This window comes from Antechinus flavipes, chromosome 5 (genome assembly GCF_016432865.1).
Source record: "Antechinus flavipes isolate AdamAnt ecotype Samford, QLD, Australia chromosome 5, AdamAnt_v2, whole genome shotgun sequence".
In the NCBI taxonomy this organism is placed as follows: domain Eukaryota; kingdom Metazoa; phylum Chordata; class Mammalia; order Dasyuromorphia; family Dasyuridae; genus Antechinus; species Antechinus flavipes.
Window position 1 is genome coordinate 49,149,213 of NC_067402.1, and position 17,030 is coordinate 49,166,242.

General features: G+C 32.8%; 2 protein-coding genes across 2 annotated transcripts in view; one reads left to right on the forward strand and one right to left on the reverse strand.

Annotated features, from left to right (window-relative positions):
- The window catches only part of ZNF804B (zinc finger protein 804B), a 584,010-nt gene that overhangs the window by 529,569 nt on the left and 37,411 nt on the right, over window positions 1-17,030 (reverse strand). The window lies entirely within an intron of this gene.
- TEX47 (testis expressed 47) lies at window positions 5,928-7,957 on the forward strand. Its single transcript, XM_051961555.1, has 2 exons — window positions 5,928-5,986; window positions 6,914-7,957. Exon 2 carries the CDS (start codon window positions 6,958-6,960, stop codon window positions 7,804-7,806), a length of 849 nt encoding a protein of 282 aa, XP_051817515.1. The 5' UTR covers window positions 5,928-5,986; window positions 6,914-6,957; the 3' UTR covers window positions 7,807-7,957.

Here is a 17,030-nt window from a genome sequence, read left to right on the forward strand (position 1 = left end):
TTTCTACCTTCAGATATGTTTCCTTCTCTACCACTAGCACAATTGCCATCTTTGCTAGATCTTCATAATCCTTTATCTGAATTATTGCAACCTCAAATCTCCTTCTCCATCTCTATTTGGGAAGAGTTTCTTCCTTAAAATAATTGATAACTTATTTAGAAAGATCACTGATTGTTCCAAACTCTCAAATGCAAAAGAAAAAAGATTTTTCTAAAGTTTAGATTTTCCCATATCATCCCAAAATTCTAGTCTCTCCCTATTATCTCTAGGATCAAATATAAAATCACCTGACATGTAAAGGAAACTCTTCTCTTTATACTCTTTGATATAGCTATAATGGCCTACCTGTTAATCCTTTCACATAACAGTACATGTCCTGAATCTGTACCTTTTTTTCTATCCCCCACATGTGGAATGTTCAATTCTGATTCTTGGCTTTGCTGCTTTCAAGACTCAAAACCTACCTTTCTTGCCTTTCTTGATTCTCCTAATTAGTAATACCTTTCTCAGATTGCTTCCCATCTACTCTTCATATATTTATATATAAAACAATGTTGTTTTCCCCATTAGAATCTGAGTTTCTAAGGACTATTAAACTGTGCATACCTCTTGATCCAGAAGTGTTGCTACTGGTCCTGTATCCCAAAAGGATCATAAAAAAGGAAAAGGACCCACATGTGCCAAAAATGTTTATAGCAACCCTTTCTGTGGTGGCAAAGAACTGGAAACTTAGTGGATACCCATCAGTTGGGGAATGGCTGAATAAGTTATAGTATATAAATGTTATGGAATATTATTGTTCTACAAGAAATTATCAGCAGGATGATTTCAGAAAGGCATGGAGAGACTTACATGAACTATGTTAGATGAAGTGAGCAGAACCAAGAGAATTGTATACACCAGCAACAAGAATACGTGATGATCAATTGTGATAGAGATAGCTGTTTTCAACAATGAAGTGATTCAGGCCAGTTCATGCTCTGTATACAGTGTTGTCTTCCAAATTTGTATCTTCTGCTATTTTGTGATAAGGAAAAGGGCATGGTACAAAATATGAGCTCTGAAAGAACTGGTAATCAGACCAATGGACAGTTATAGTCTGACATTCCTGACACAATCTCCCTTTTCTTCTAAAGTTTTAGAGAAAATAAGTAGGCTCCCTATCCTTTCATCATTACAGAACTCTTAAAAGAAGGAAGCGCCTGCTTCCAGATTAAATGAAATAATATTTGTAAAGTGCATAACACAGTGCTGGCATGCGGTAGTCACTATACAAATGCCTGTTCCCTTCCCTGCCTATCCCTTCTCCTTCAGCCATATTTCAGATTGGGGATATTTCCCATCTTATATCAAAAAGTTCCCTTCTCTTAAACCTCATTCACTCTTGCTTATCCCCTTCTCTTTTTTCCCCTTTTACTGTGCATAAACTCCTTCCCTAGGGTCTTCTAGGGAACTTCCCTTCCATTTCTTCACTTCTCCATATGCTTAAACACATGAAAATCTGGATCTCTTAAGAACACACCATCCCAAGTGAAACCTAGTTCGTAATTACTGTCCCTTCCTTAATGTCTCCTACACAACTGATCAGGAAAAAAAAAGGTTCTCCAACTTCCGCCATGACAATAGAACAGCTTCTCTTTTAAAATTCATGATAAATATCTCACTATCCTCGGTTTTCATTAAACATATCTACCAGACCTGAGAGAGGACATTCTTAACATTTCTCTTAAGACATTCAGTATTGGTCCTCAACTCATTGCTGGAAGTTAGGATATTAATATAATATGGTTAAGTCTGATCTAATCAATTGGAAAAATATTAAATGCTCTTGGATTGGGCAAGCAAATATAACAAAGATGACAATACTACTTAAACTAATCTATTTATTTAGCGCTATACCAATCAAACTACCAAAAAACTATTTTGATGACTTAGAAAAAATAACAAAGTTCATATGGAAAAACAAAAGGTCAAGAATTTCAAGGGAATTAATGAAAAAAAAAATCAAATGAAGGTGGCCTAGCTGTACCTGATCTAAAATTATATTATAAAGCAGCAGTTACCAAAACCATCTGGTATTGGCTAAGAAATAGACTAGTTGATCAATAGAATAGGTTAGGTTCAAAGGACAAAACAGCTAATAACTTTAATAATCTAGTGTTTGACAAACCCAAAGATGCCAATTTTGGGGATAAGAACTCATTATTTGATAAAAATTGTTGGGAAAATTGGAAATTAGTATGGCAGAAACTAGGCATTGACCCACACTTAACACCGAATACCAAGATAAGGTCAAAATGGGTTCATGACCTAGGCATAAAGAATGAGATTATAAATAAATTGGAAGAGCATAGGATAGTTTACCTCTCAGACCTGTGGAAGAGGAAGGAATTTATGACCAAAGAGGAACTAGAGATTATTATTGATTACAAAATAGAAATTTTTGATTATATCAAATTGAAAAGTTTCTATACAAACAAAACTAATGCAGACAAGATTAGAAGGGAAGCAATAAACTGGGAAAATATTTTTATAGTTAAAGGTTCTGATAAAGGCCTCATTTCCAAAATATGTAAAAAATTGACTCTAATTTATAAGAAATCAAACCATTCTCCAATTGATAAATGGTCAAAGGATATGAACAGACAATTCTCAGATGAAAAAATTGAAACTATTTCTAGCCATATGAAAATATGCTCCAAGTCATTATTAATCAGAGAAATGCAAATTAAGACAATTCTGAGATACCACTATACACTTGTCAGATTGGCTAGAATGACAGGGAAAGATAATGCGGAATGTTGGAGGGGATGTGGGAAAACAGGGACACTGATACATTGTTGGTGGAATTGTGAATATATCCAGCCATTCTGGAGAGCAATTTGGAACTGTGCTCAAAAAGTTATCAAACTGTGCATACCCTTTGATCCAGCAGTGTTTCTACTGGGCTTATATCCCAAAGAAATCTTAAAGAAGGGAAAGGGACCTGTATGTGCCAAAATGTTTGTGGCAGCCCTGTTTGTAGTGGCTAGAAGCTGGAAAATGAATGGATGCCCATCAATTGGAGAATGGTTGGGTAAATCGTAGTATATGAATGTTATGGAATATTATTGTTCTGAAAGAAATGACCAGCAGGATGAATACAGAGAGGCTTGGAGAGACTTACACGAACTTATGCTGAGTGAAATGAGCAGAACCAGGAGATTGATATACACCTCAACAATGATACTGTATGAGGATGTATGCTAATGGAAGTGGATTTCTTTGACAAAGAGATCTAACCCAGTTTCAATTGATCAAGGATGGACAGAAGAAGCAGCTACACCCAAAGAAAGAACACTGGGAAATGCATTTTTGTTTGCATTTTTGTTTTTCTTCCCAGGTAATTTTTACCTTCTGAATCGAATTCTTCCTGTGCAACAAGAGAACTGTTCGGTTCCACACACATATAATGTATCTAGGATATACTGTGACATATTTAACATGTATAGGACTGCTTGCCAGCTGGGGAAGGGGGTGAAGGGAGGGAGGGGAAAAGTTAGAACAGAAGTGAGTGCAAGGGATAATGTCGTAAAAAAATTACCCAGGCATGGATTCTGTCAATAAAAAGTTATAATAATAATAATAATAATAATAATAATAATAATAATAATAATAATAATAATAATAATAATATATACATACATATATATATATAATATGGACTAAATTACTTATCTGTTGACATGTTATATCTCCCACTTGAGCATCTTCAGGACAGGGGCTATTTTTCATCTTGTCTTTGTATTTTTAAGATTTGGCCCAAAGCTTCACACAATAGAAGATGATTAATAAATGCTTGTTGTTTAATTTAATGTAAATAACCTAGATAGCAGGAATCAAAAAAAAAAAATCAAACTAAAAAAATCCAGATACAAAAGAGGAAATTTTGACAATAATTGGGTTAAAGTATTTGATCAGAGTTCATCTAAGGAACAGAAATAAAATAAAAACTAATAATATAAGACATATAAATAACAATTTTAAACAAATGTGTAGTCAGAACGAGAGGAAAAATAAATGTTTTAGGAGTGTCTTTAACAATGGAAAAGTTATTGTAATCAGGATCTTGGATGAGGCAATAATAAAAAACTGATAATGTCAAAAAGATAAATGTGAAGTTTATATTATGCTCACAGACAACATAAACAATGAAAATATTAGCTGTACATACTTAATTTCATAAAACCTAGGTGAATTAAAAAAAAAAAACTACATAGCTACTAATTCAAAAGATAAGTTGGCAGACTTTAGTAATCCTATCTCAGAACTGGATAATTCCCCCAAAAAAGAGCTTAAAGAAAAGAAAATTTTGGAATTGAACAATTTGTTGAAAAAAATTGCATAGTCTGAACAGGAATCTTATTTTTCAGCATCATATTGTATTATTGCCAAAGCTGCTTCTGAGGCAAAGCATAAAGGCATCAAAAAAATGTAAAATGACAAATATGGTAAACATTTTTATAGAGCATAAAATAATATTAACAAAAAAAGTGAAATATGAGGAAAAGACAATTCTAAAAGAGATTACATGATGATTTTCTGAATGGGTGAGTTGAGGAAAATATCATAGAAATAATAAACAATTATATTAGATTTAATAATAACAATTAAAAAGAAAAGTAGACCAAATTTGGGGGAACTTAACTAAAGCAGTTTTCAGAAAATTTTCTAAATGTCTTAGAAAACATAAAATTTCAAAAGAACATCAGTGAACTGAGAATACAATTTAAAAGTCTAGAAAACAAATTAGTGACCCTAAACATCAGATATAAAAAATCTTGAAAATTAGTTCAGAAATAGACTATTAAATTAAAAATTAAAAAACTATTGAATTTAGAAATAAAATTGTTTTTCAAAGACTTTCAAAATTGATAAACCATCAGCCCATCTGATCATGGGAGGGGAAAGTAAAACTATAGAAATAAAAAATGAATAATAAAAATTCACAACAGAGAGGAAATAAAGAGAATCATCAGCAATTACAATTTTTCCCAAGAAAAACTGATCATTACAAAAAAATAAATGAATGAAACTTAAAAAAACAATACAACTCCCAAACAACCCAATAGATATCTTAAGCTACCTAATCTTAGAAGAAGAATGCAAAGCATAAATTAATTCTCAAAGAAAGCAACTGTGGAGTGCATGGATTTATTAAAGAGTGCCATATGAAACATTTAAAAAATAGTTAACTCCTGTTACAAAAACTATTTGTCAAAACACAAAGTACTCTGCACAAAAACTCTTTGTGAAAAAAAATATGCATTTGATACTCAAAAAAGATAAAAAGCACATAAGTCATTTTCAATAATGAATAGTGCAATAAAAACTTTAAATTCTCACAAAACTAAAAAGAAATATATACAAAAAAATAATACACAATGACAAAATTATAGCCATACTGGAAATGATAACTCAATATTAAGAAAATCATTAGCAGATTAATCATATACATTATAAGGATTACCAAAAAAAATCATAGTTTTATTTTTTAATAGGAGCAGTTATCCTAGAAAAAAAATACACTACTCATTTATCTTAACCAAATGACAACAACATTTAATGGTTTAAGCACTGAATTGTCCTTTGTGTTTTAAAACATTTTGCAATAAAGAGATACCAAAAACTTTCCCAGTACCATCACAAACAGAGAATATTACAAACCGTATCATGATGTTTAAGCCCTCAAAACTACTTTACCAAAGTCCACCATCAAGGAAAAGAAATTCTTGCTTCCCTAATCCAACTGAGCATGAAACTATGTTTGTATATTTGTGTGCACATGTGTACACATTCATGGAAAGACTGATACTGTCACTTCAGTACTAGCCCTTTAAAACTAGCTAGAATTTCTGATCAACTGAAGATCTATCTATATTTGGAATGGAATCTAAGATCAACCAACAATACTTTGAAATGTTGGCAGTTGGTGATTAGTGGAAGGGTAAGTTGAATCTAAGAAAAATATACAGAGGAAATGAAGAAGCCTGCCTGAAAGTATATGAGAACAAAGACAAGAAATGAAAGTATAAACAAGGGGAAGATGGGAAGTCTTTTTTTTTTTTTCAGAAGAACAAATAAGGATGTAACAAACACCCCTAGGTATTTAGAAAGGGAAAAATAGATGAAATTAATTACTTCAGGAATTACAGGGATAGTGACCAGTAACAAAAGTTAGTGTCTGAATTTTTCTATCATTCCATAATAAGAATTCAGTAATATAATTTAGTTTTTAATGTTCTAAACTAAAAATCAGACATCAGAGGGCATACTATCATCAGCAAAGATAGGTCTACTGAAAAGCATCTATTTGCAAAGGTATCTCTTTGAGATATAGTCTACAACTCACATTCTTCTTTATTTGATATCAAATTCTGAGAGAATTTTGAAAGTTTAACTAGGAAAGATGATTATAGAGGAAAAAGGAAAAAACTCAAGTTAATATTGCTCTTTATTGTGGCCATGTTTGCAGCTCTTTAATTCTTTCAATAACTTTTCCCTTCAACTTATTCCTGAACTCCTATACAGAGTAGAATAGTTTATCAAACTATTATTCTTTGTATTGATGAACTAGCATGTATTAAGTGCCTACTATGTGCCAGGCACTATTCTAAGCACTTAGCATACAAAGAAAGGCAAAGAAGAAAAAGAAAACCTAGGTGCAAGAAAGATATATGCAGGATAAATTGAGAGTTATCACAGAAGGAAGCCATTAAAATTGAAGAGGACTGAGCAAGGCTTTTTACAGAAATCACATCTATTTTAGTTTCCTCTCATTTATCAAGTAATCAATTGTCATTACAGTTAAAATTCTTACCGTGTAATGATTTTGATAAAACGTGGAGTTCTGTGATTCCTTATTTTTTGTCAGACCGTGACAAACTTGAGTTCTAACTGAGAAGGTAACCTGATGAGATGAATATTCAAAAGAAAAACTACCCAAGACCACAGCATGGACGCCGATGGGAATACAGTGATTCTTTAGGAACACCTCAAGACGACCCCCGACGACGGTCAACACATCCCCATGCAAAGCATGGAGGACGACAGGAGCAGAAAATAATAATTCCCCAAGTTCCACGAAAAAGTTTCCTACATATTCTGGAAGAGAAACGAAGACTACAATTTAAAAAATTCCTCCTCCACAGATTATTTCTTGTAGGCAAGATATCAGGAGAAGTGGATAAGAAAATGATTACTGAATACTATGAGCAGCTATATCAATGTATACTCAAGGTTCACCTGGGAGAAAACGTTACTGGGATCTTCCTTATATACCCTACCACCATTCTACACATCCTTGAAAGTTCCACTGGGACACTTTACCGAATTCTTCAAGACTATGTTTCTCATGAAGAAAATAAAGATGAGTTTTTTCTCCAAGATCTTAAAATTTTAGTTATGTCTCATAACATTCCAACGAGACTCTTCATGCAATGGTACACCTCTGTGGTCACTGTACCAGTGATGTATCTGGAAGATATCACACAATCACAATCTAAAACAGAGGTGATCACAGAATGCATCACTCTGGTGCTCAAACTGGGCATGTACCTTTTAAAGAATGTTAAAGTGGGCACTAAAGGACCAGGAGACAACCTTCACAATCTTGTGCCTGAACTTCTGCTTCCTGAAGAAATCATAAAGTATCTGTGCAAAGATGAAGACTTCTTGACTCCAGCAGAGTTTTTAAGAATGTATGACAAGCCTATTCATGTGACGCTAGATGCAGAAGTTGTGTGGCCTGCCCCCGTACCTCTTTAGGATGAAGATGGATTTCTTTAGATCATTTTATTCACATTGACATAGTAAAGTAATATAACCAGAGCATTTTTAATTATTTGAAATAGAATAATAATTTATAAGAGTCACTTGTTTGCTGATATGAGTAAATAAATTCATACAACACAGAAAATTATATTTATTTCCTTTTTTACTACCTGTATAATTGCTATAAAAATTTTTTTTCAAAATATGTTAAATCAGTAATTTTCCATTTATTCACAGCCTCAGATTTAGACAATAAAGATGAGACAGATTGTTATTGTTCAGATGTTTTGGTCTCTTGGTGACAGAGATACTGGAAGTGTTTGGCATTTCCTTTTCCAGATCATTTTACAGAGAAAGAACCTGAGACAGAGTGGATCAATGAACATGTCCAAGGTGACATAGCAAGGAAGTTTGAGAACAGATTTGAACTCACAAAGATTAATCTTTCTGACTCTAGACCTAATATTCTAACCATTGTATCACTTAAACTGCCCAAGAATTAGATTATGTCAGATTTAATGTTTGTTGAGTAAGGTTGTGAAGGAACAACGATACTTAGCCTATATTATAGGGGGTATTGTAAACTTTTGAAATTCCTTGGGAGGGCAATCTGGCAATACTTTATTGGAAATATGCTCAAATAGTTATGCATACAATGGGTTTTATAGTTTAAATTTACATAATCATCAAAAAATGCCAATAGCTTAAATGTCTAATAAAGATAATTGTTGAGTGAATCCAATAATTTGGAAATGTAATAGGATATTCTAAATTTCAAGGATTGTTAATGAGGAGTCCACAGACCCAGAAGGGGTCCATAGATAGATGTTAATAGGTCTCTAGCTATATTTCAATATAATTAATTTTCTTTGTAATCTTACATATTTTATTTTATGTATTTTAAAATATTATTCTGAGAAAGTTATCTTAGGCTTCAACAGCCTGCAAAAGGAATCTATAATACAAAAAGAACCCCTCTTCCAAATCAGTTAAAGCCAACAATTATAACTAATAAAAAAAGAGTTTAATGAAATAATGTAGTAATCAAAATGAAAAACCAGGGAAAAAATACATTAACTTGAAGTCAAGTACTCTCTGCCTCCTTTAGTATCCTTAGTATTTTATATAATGTCTGACATGTAGTAAAAATTTAAAGATGTTTGTTGTTTTGATTGAAGAGTGAATGAGAAATGAAGGAGAAATGAGAACTTAGAATACTCATGAGGACTTAGAATAGATATCATAAAAACCGCTGAGGTGCTTTTGAAAATAATTGAAATAGCAACAACAAAAGCTACTAAATTGGTATTATTGATGTTAAATGTTGATATAAAATATAAAAAATAAATCAATGACACTATAACTCAACAGATGCACAACTGATCCAGGATGTTTAGCTTTCAAAATTTAAACATTCTTTGGATGATGACAGTAGTCTGAGAATCATGAAATAGTACAGCTCTTGAAGAATTAAAGACATAGGAACTGGGAGAATAATTTACACAATATTTTTTAAAAGAAAATGAAACAAAGACTTCAGAACTGTTATCAATACAGTGACCATTACTTCAGTAGACTGTTGGTGAATTTTATCACCTCTTTGTAGAGAGGGGTACACCACAGACGTGGTAAAAGGCATATTTTTATAGTATGATCATTGTGTTCATTTCTTACCTTGTTACAATTATTTGATATAATGGGCTGAGGCTTGAGTTGATGCACTGAGGTCCCAAGCACATGAGGCTAAATAGTAATTGGACCATACTCTATTAATATATAAGCTTGGAGAAAGAATGGCCCCCACCCACTCTTTGTGCAAGTCCTGATGTGTTGTATAGGAAATGACGATTTTGGTGGGTGGAGGCAGGGGAGTGGAAAAGGGAAGGGGAGGAGAGACTTTTGGGATTGCCATTGCCACGGTTGGCTCGGGATTGCCATGGTTGGCTCGGCTCGCGTCGCTCTCTCTTAGCTGGTTTCCTGTCGCAACTGCCTATATTTGCTATCACAATCTTTCTTGCCTATATTTGCTATTGCAATCTTTATCACTTCTTCACTTCAATAAATATTGAAGATTTTTCCCTTAACCTGAATTCCTGACTCTGGCTGATTTTAAATACGCGGTCATTACATTTGGCGCCCAACGTGGGGCTTTTCCACTCCCCTGCCTCCACCCACCAAAATTGTCATTTCCTATACAACACATCAGGACTTGCACAAAGAGTGGGTGGGGGCCATTCTTTCTCCAAGCTTATATATTAATAGAGTATGGTCCAATTACTATTTAGCCTCATGTGCTTGGGACCTCAGTGCATCAACTCAAGCCTCAGCCCATTACAATTTGTATCAAGGTAAGATTCTTTTTTGTTGTTGTTGATGATAGTAACAGAAAAAAACAAAAAACAACAAAACATTTTTAAAGTTGTAGGTCACTCAAAGAATAACTGTCAGCACAGTTCATTACATTTCCAAGAAAGAATTGTACAATATAAAAAACAGAGATATATACCTGGAAAAGATGTACCCAAAACAGTCATGTAGGAAGAGTAAGGAAGAATGAAAGAAAAGCATTAGTCATCTTTCATCATCCATCTAATGTCAAGAGATCTAGAGTAAGGACCCCTCGCACTTTTTAGTATCATCAGCCTAGAAATAAATGATTGTGAAGAAATGCTCCAAAAGCAGGTTACATATTTCTTCATGCTTTGATTGGTTTGAATACCACATATGTAGTTACACTCTGATGATAGGGGTGACATTTTCCCCTTTATTTTATCTCTCACAGAGCCAAGCTAGTTTATTATTTTTACCCCTCACTTTCACTCCTCCTTCTTACAAGGCAGCTGAATAAAGCTGAAGAAAATATTCTAACTGTGCAGAATGAGGACAATACATTTTTTTAAATATTTAAAATTATTTTTAATGTAATAGGAAAAAAATTCATTAAGTTCTTCTATACTTTAAGAGGTACCATCTTCTATCTCTTCTTTCTTTCTCAACCACAGTACTTGAAGTGTATCTACACTCACTGCCTGAACTTTTTTTTCAAGGTTATCAGTGACTTCTTAAATTATAAATCTGATAGTTTTTTTTCTCAGTCCTAATCTTTTTCAACTTGATGCTGACTCTACTGACCATCCTCTGCACCTAGATACCCTTTCCTTTCTGTGTTTCTGTAACATAGTCTTCCAGTTCATCTTCGACCTTTAAAACTTCTAAAATGAAATAATGTAATTCTACCTTTAAAACCTTTAAAACTAAATCTTCTTTGTTGGATCATCCACATGATATCCCTTACTATGGGTAATCCTTATGGTCCTGTCCTATATTCTTTTTCTCACCTTCCCTTTACTTTATCTTAACCTCATCAGATTTCATTGGGTTAATTATCATCTCTGCGTAAATGACTCCCCAATTTATATACCCAATTCCCAGTGTCTCTAACCATGTTTCAGTCTTTTACCACCAAATACCTCCTGGACATTTCAAACTCAATGTTGTGGAGACAACTCACTTCAAAAATAGTGCTCATCTTTCCCCAAAATCCTTGCTTCTTACACACATATCCTTATTTCTATAGAAATAACATCATCCTTACATCACTCTAGGTGAGTATTTTTGTCATTATATTGGTCTCCTTTGTATGTTCTTCATTTCACATAGCCAATCATAGTTGCCAGATCTTGCTATTTTTAAGTTTAAGCCACCTCTCTTCTATCACCTCTCTAACTATACAAATAAAAACACATTTGTTCTGGCTTTCATCATTTCTCACCTAGAGTATTGCAATAGCCAATTGTTTGTCAGATTCATCATCCTGTTTGTTCTACACAATGCTTCCCAAGTACTTTTTCTTAAGCATATATCCAACCATATGAACTCTCTCACAGTGATTTCCTGTTGCTTCTAGAAAAGAATATAAATTTCTCTATTTAGCTTTCAAAACTATACAACCTAACCCCAACCTATTCTTCTAATCTCACTAGATACTACTTTCTGAACTCTGTGATCCAGCCATATCTATATTTCACAGAAGAAATCCCAACTCTCATTTCTAAATCTTTGCATCCTGCATATCTATTATGTACTCCTTCCTTCCTTCCACCTCATAGTCTCTCTCTTCCTTAAAATGAAGCCAAAGTACCATTTTCTCCATGTTTACCAATTCACCCATCTATGTATCTGTGTCTACATATATGCATGTACATATATATATACATTATACATGAGTATATGATGTGTGTAATTTTTGTCTCTCTTATTAGAATGTAAGCTCATTGTAAGTATGGATTGTTATTATTAAGCTTTTAATAAATATGAATTGATTTATTACACATAGAAGATGCTTAATAATTGATCATTTATGAAAATGATCATTGAAAGGTAGAAGATCATGAAAAACAATCATTGATCGCTAAAATCAGATTAATTAGCAAGAAAATGATAGGATAATTTCTTTGTCAGCAAGGTCAGTAAGATTCTGTTGTCAAAAGCCTATTTAATGATGGACAGAAGCAGCTACACCCAAAGAAAGAACACTGGGAAACGAATGTGAACTATTTGCATTTTTGTTTTTCTTCCCAGGTTATTTTTACCTTCTGAATCCAATTCTCCCTGTGCAACAAGAGAACTGTTCGGTTCTGCAAACATATATTGTATCTAGGATATACTGCAACATATCTAACATATATAGGACTGCTTGCCATCTAGGGGAGGGGCTGGAGGGAGGGAGGGGAAAAATTCAGAACAGAAGCGAGTGCAAAGGATAATGTTGTAAAAAAAAATTACCCTGGCATGGATTCTGTCAATATAAAGTTATTATAAAATAAAATAAAATATTTTTTAAAATAATAATAAAATAAAATAATAATTTAAAAAGCCTATTTAAAGTAGATGTGATGTGGTCTAAATAACCTCTGTATTAACATTTCTAAAGCTATTCACTCTCAAAATCTAATGAACTGAAGACATTTTTATTTAACTGATTAATCGTACACAAAATGCAACCTATAAAATAAAATACTGCCTACATGGTCAATTATCAATACTACAATTATATAACTCATCATGTAAGGAAAAATTCATTGTTGGAGCAAAACTGGACAAATGTGGATTTTGCTGTCATTTGTTAGGAAAATCTTAAGTGTGAAAGAAAAAACCAGGAAGCCAAGGATAGGAAACCAAGACAAAAATAATTGAGACATGAGAGAAAAAGTACAAGTCTTTTGAAGAAATATACTATGATTAAAGATAATGGATCTTGAAAGGAAAAATAGATAAAATAATGAGTATAACTTTGAAGACAGAATCAAGCTATGTTTTAAAATTTGTTTTGCTTGGTTTGTTAATTAAATCCTAATTTCCCTGGGACGTAAATAAAATAATTGAGAAAATAATTCTTTTATTTATCTGATTTTTATAGACTTAGTAATGAGTGTCTTTTCTCTATCCTAGTCAAAATATTTCAGAAAATATCTTCTCTTATATTTTAGGATATAAAGAAGGAAAAGGAAATTTCTCAATTTTTTTTTTATTCATTGCTTGCTTTTTATTAACTTGAATTAAAAAGAGAAATTAAATTTTTTAATGAGGTTTGTTGCCTTCTTGACATTCCCAAAATTGATTCACATAAGTATATTCTGTATTCATCAACCAAAGAGTTGGGAGGGGGAAGCTTGCTTTTATGTACTCATTTCATTTCTATCACAATTCTTCACCAATTTCCATGGAGACTTGAATGTGAAAAATCCATACTAAGTTCCCTGCATTCAGACCACAACCATATAACCTTTGCAAATAAGTCTCAAGACTGCATAAATAAGCATTATTTGGGAATGTTTATCTAGAAATGTAATGAGATAAATGGTTTATTGCAAAGCCAAGGGACACAATAGCTCATTGAAAGCTACCAGAAGGTAGGCTGTCAGCTAGTTATTTAGTTTCTTGCTGAAGTTATTTCTAACTGGACATAGTCAAATAATATGGAAATTAGTCATTGTTTACCAGCTTCCATTTACTACTTTTTGAAGCAATTAATCAAATATTGGTTCTGCCTGACCACTTTTCAAACCCGAACTTTTCTTTAACAAAGGTTGACATTTATTTGCAAATTTTATCATATTTCTCAGATCTGCTTATATAATTTTAATGAAAGCAGCACTTTTGTCAACTTCAATGATTATCTCTAAAAGCACCTGAATAGCTTGCTGGATAAAATTAGTTCTTAATGGAAACATATTATTTTTCCTTTGACACTAATTTCTGTAGAAAGGCATCATTGAGCATTAATACTTGGGGGTCAGCATACCTAGAGCTTCAAGTCTCCACATTGATACTTTCAGGTAAATAACCATGGAAAAAAATTTACTTTCTTTGATCTTGTTTCATCATCCTTGAGAATAATATTTTACTACAAATAAGTGAAAATTATTTAATACACATCTATATCAGTTAAAATAATTTCTTTGCCCATTAGTTGCTTAATTTACTTCCAAATCTCAGGAAAAGTTACCAGTTTGCATCTAAATTTCTTCACCTGCCCTTAGTTCTCTATTATTCTGTGTTAAAATGATTCTTTTTAATAAAAAAAAAACTTACTTTTCTTTTCTGCAATATCATAACCTACTGTCTTGCGAGTATCTAGGGATCATGCAGAGATTTCTTTCCACCTCTTTTGTGAGAACATCAACAAGATAAAGACAGAATATTTCTCAACGTCCTACATACAATGAAGGAGAGGAGTAACAACTCATCTTTTATTTCATCAACATCTTCAGTGGAACTCAGAAAGAGTACTGGTACTATTCTTTCATGTTTAGTATTCATTGCACAGAAAGATAGATATATTGATTGATCTTTTGTAAATAAATGAAAATCCTGACATTCAAACTCATTGAGTAGAAAAATACTCGAAGCATGTTTGTGACAACTGCAATAATAGACTCAACAGTGAGGATCAGGCTGATAATTTATTACTTGTAGGATGATGGAGATGAGAAAGGAAATGATGAGCAAAAGTCTGGACTTGGGACTTTATCAGGATAGAGATCTTCTGGCCTTGTTACAGAGAAAAAACTTCCTTGGAACATAATAAGTTTATATATTTTCCTGGGACATTAATTTTAGTAATTTATCCAGAGTCACACTGCTAGTATTTGTCACAGATAACATTAGAATCCCATTCTTCTTGACCCCTAAGACTTGACCTTATCAACTCTCAATTCAACTCTAACTCCTATACCATTATGTAACTCATGCAGCATATTACCCATAATCGAGTGGAGCAGAAAAGATGTTATCCAGGAAAAGGAGTTTGACTGGTTGTGTAGGATAACAATTTATACTGGTACCCACAGAAAGTTAAGACATAGAAGTGGGATTCTAGATAATTCATACTGTTATCCAAAGAAAATTAAGACATAGAAATGGGATAATAAATCACTTTGTAGAGTTTCTATACAGAATTTATTAGTCAAGGGGGAAAGACAAGTTATACTGGTACCCACAAATTTAAGATATAGAAATGGGGTCCTAAATAACCCTGTAGACTTTCTATACAGAATTTATTAAGGGGAAATCACATAGACAATCACATAGGATGAGAATGAATGACAACTACCATCTGTTTAAAAAAAAAAAAACTTTGAGGTTTACAAAGTGCTTTAAAGATATCTCATTTTTCCTCATAGCACCCTGGGAAGTTGGCACTATTATATTTCCATTTTACAGATGAAGAAATTGAGACATAAAGAGGTTAAATAACTGGCTCAGAGACATATAACTAATACAAGTGTTATGCCAGATTTCATTTGGATGCTTAAAGTAAATTTTTAATCAGTCATATAATTATTTCAGTATAATAGAATAGAAAATGACATGTCAGAAAACCTTGGTTGAAGTTCTGGTTATACAATAGTCAAAAGTGATGTTAAGAAACACTTCCAAGTCCAAACATGAGATGGGCCATCTCAAAGATGAGTTTCTCTTCCTTGGAGGTCTTTAAGCAGAAGCTATGCAAACTCTATATTTGGTTATGCTATAGTGGGGATTCCTTTCATATATAGATTGGACTGTGTAACCACTGAGGTCCTTCCTCCAATTCAGGGGTTCTGAAACCTTTCTCAGCAATTCACTGCTTGTATAAGTCTTGCTAAGTCTCAACTTTTCTCCATCCCATTTCCCCATTAACAAATTTGAGAGTATTGGTAAGGGTCAGATGAGGAACACGAGAGCTTTTTGTAGAGCCTAAAGAACTATACAAATCCATAATATTATTGGTATTAATGTTAATACTATTGTGTAGCATAACAGAGAACTTGCTCCCTATTCAGCAAGATTTGGGGTTCAAGTCCTCCATCTGAAACATATGAAGACAAGTCATTTAATCTCTCAGTGTCCCAGGTAATTCTTACCATTGCAGAGGAGACTCTGACTTTAATTGGTAGAGTTTTCTATAGCTGTGAGGTCATCAATGCCCCTATAATTGTGGCATAGCCAAATGTAAGCAAGTTCTGGAATAAGAATTTGAGTTCAAATCTCATCTCTTTTGCTTTGTACTCCATGGCCATGAACAAGCAACTTTTCTTCTATTTCTCAGATTGTTTGTAGAACAAAAGGGTCAGACCACATGATCTCCCATTTCTCTTTCCATTCTATGAGTATGATCCTCATTTAGCATTTCACATGACATAAGAATGAAATACCAAGAAATATTAAAATTCAGAAAGTTTCATGTAAAAATTTTAGAGGCACATTATGTCTATAAAGACTGTTACCAGAACCCAAGTACTAGAGCAAATAATGGTCAAGTCAAAAAAAAAAAAAAAAAAAAACAACAACAACAACCACAACCAAAAAAGCCCAACTTTTTAGCATTATGAATATATATTATTGATGTTCATTGTCATCATTAAAAATTGGAATCAAACAAAAAATATGGAATTTCTACTTAATAAAATTGATTTTGGTATTGAAAAACATTTATTTGATTCAAGGAAGGTCGAAGTGATTTATTTTTATCTCACATTCAAGAAAGTTTTAGAAGTGTTTTAGTTTTTTTCTGTAAATGACATATTAATTTTCTTTGAAAGGGGAAAAGATACCTTGTTGAATCAAAAAATCCTGTTGTCTTCACTGGTATGACATCAATATCCTTCCATGAACATGACATAACAGATGTAATTTTTATTTCCGTGGAATCACAAGAACTTCCCAGCATTTCT

Coding starts and splice junctions, on each gene's coding strand:
- TEX47 (XM_051961555.1), top strand. CDS start 6,958: ATGAATATTCAAAAGAAAAACTACCCAAGACCACAGCATGGACGCCGA.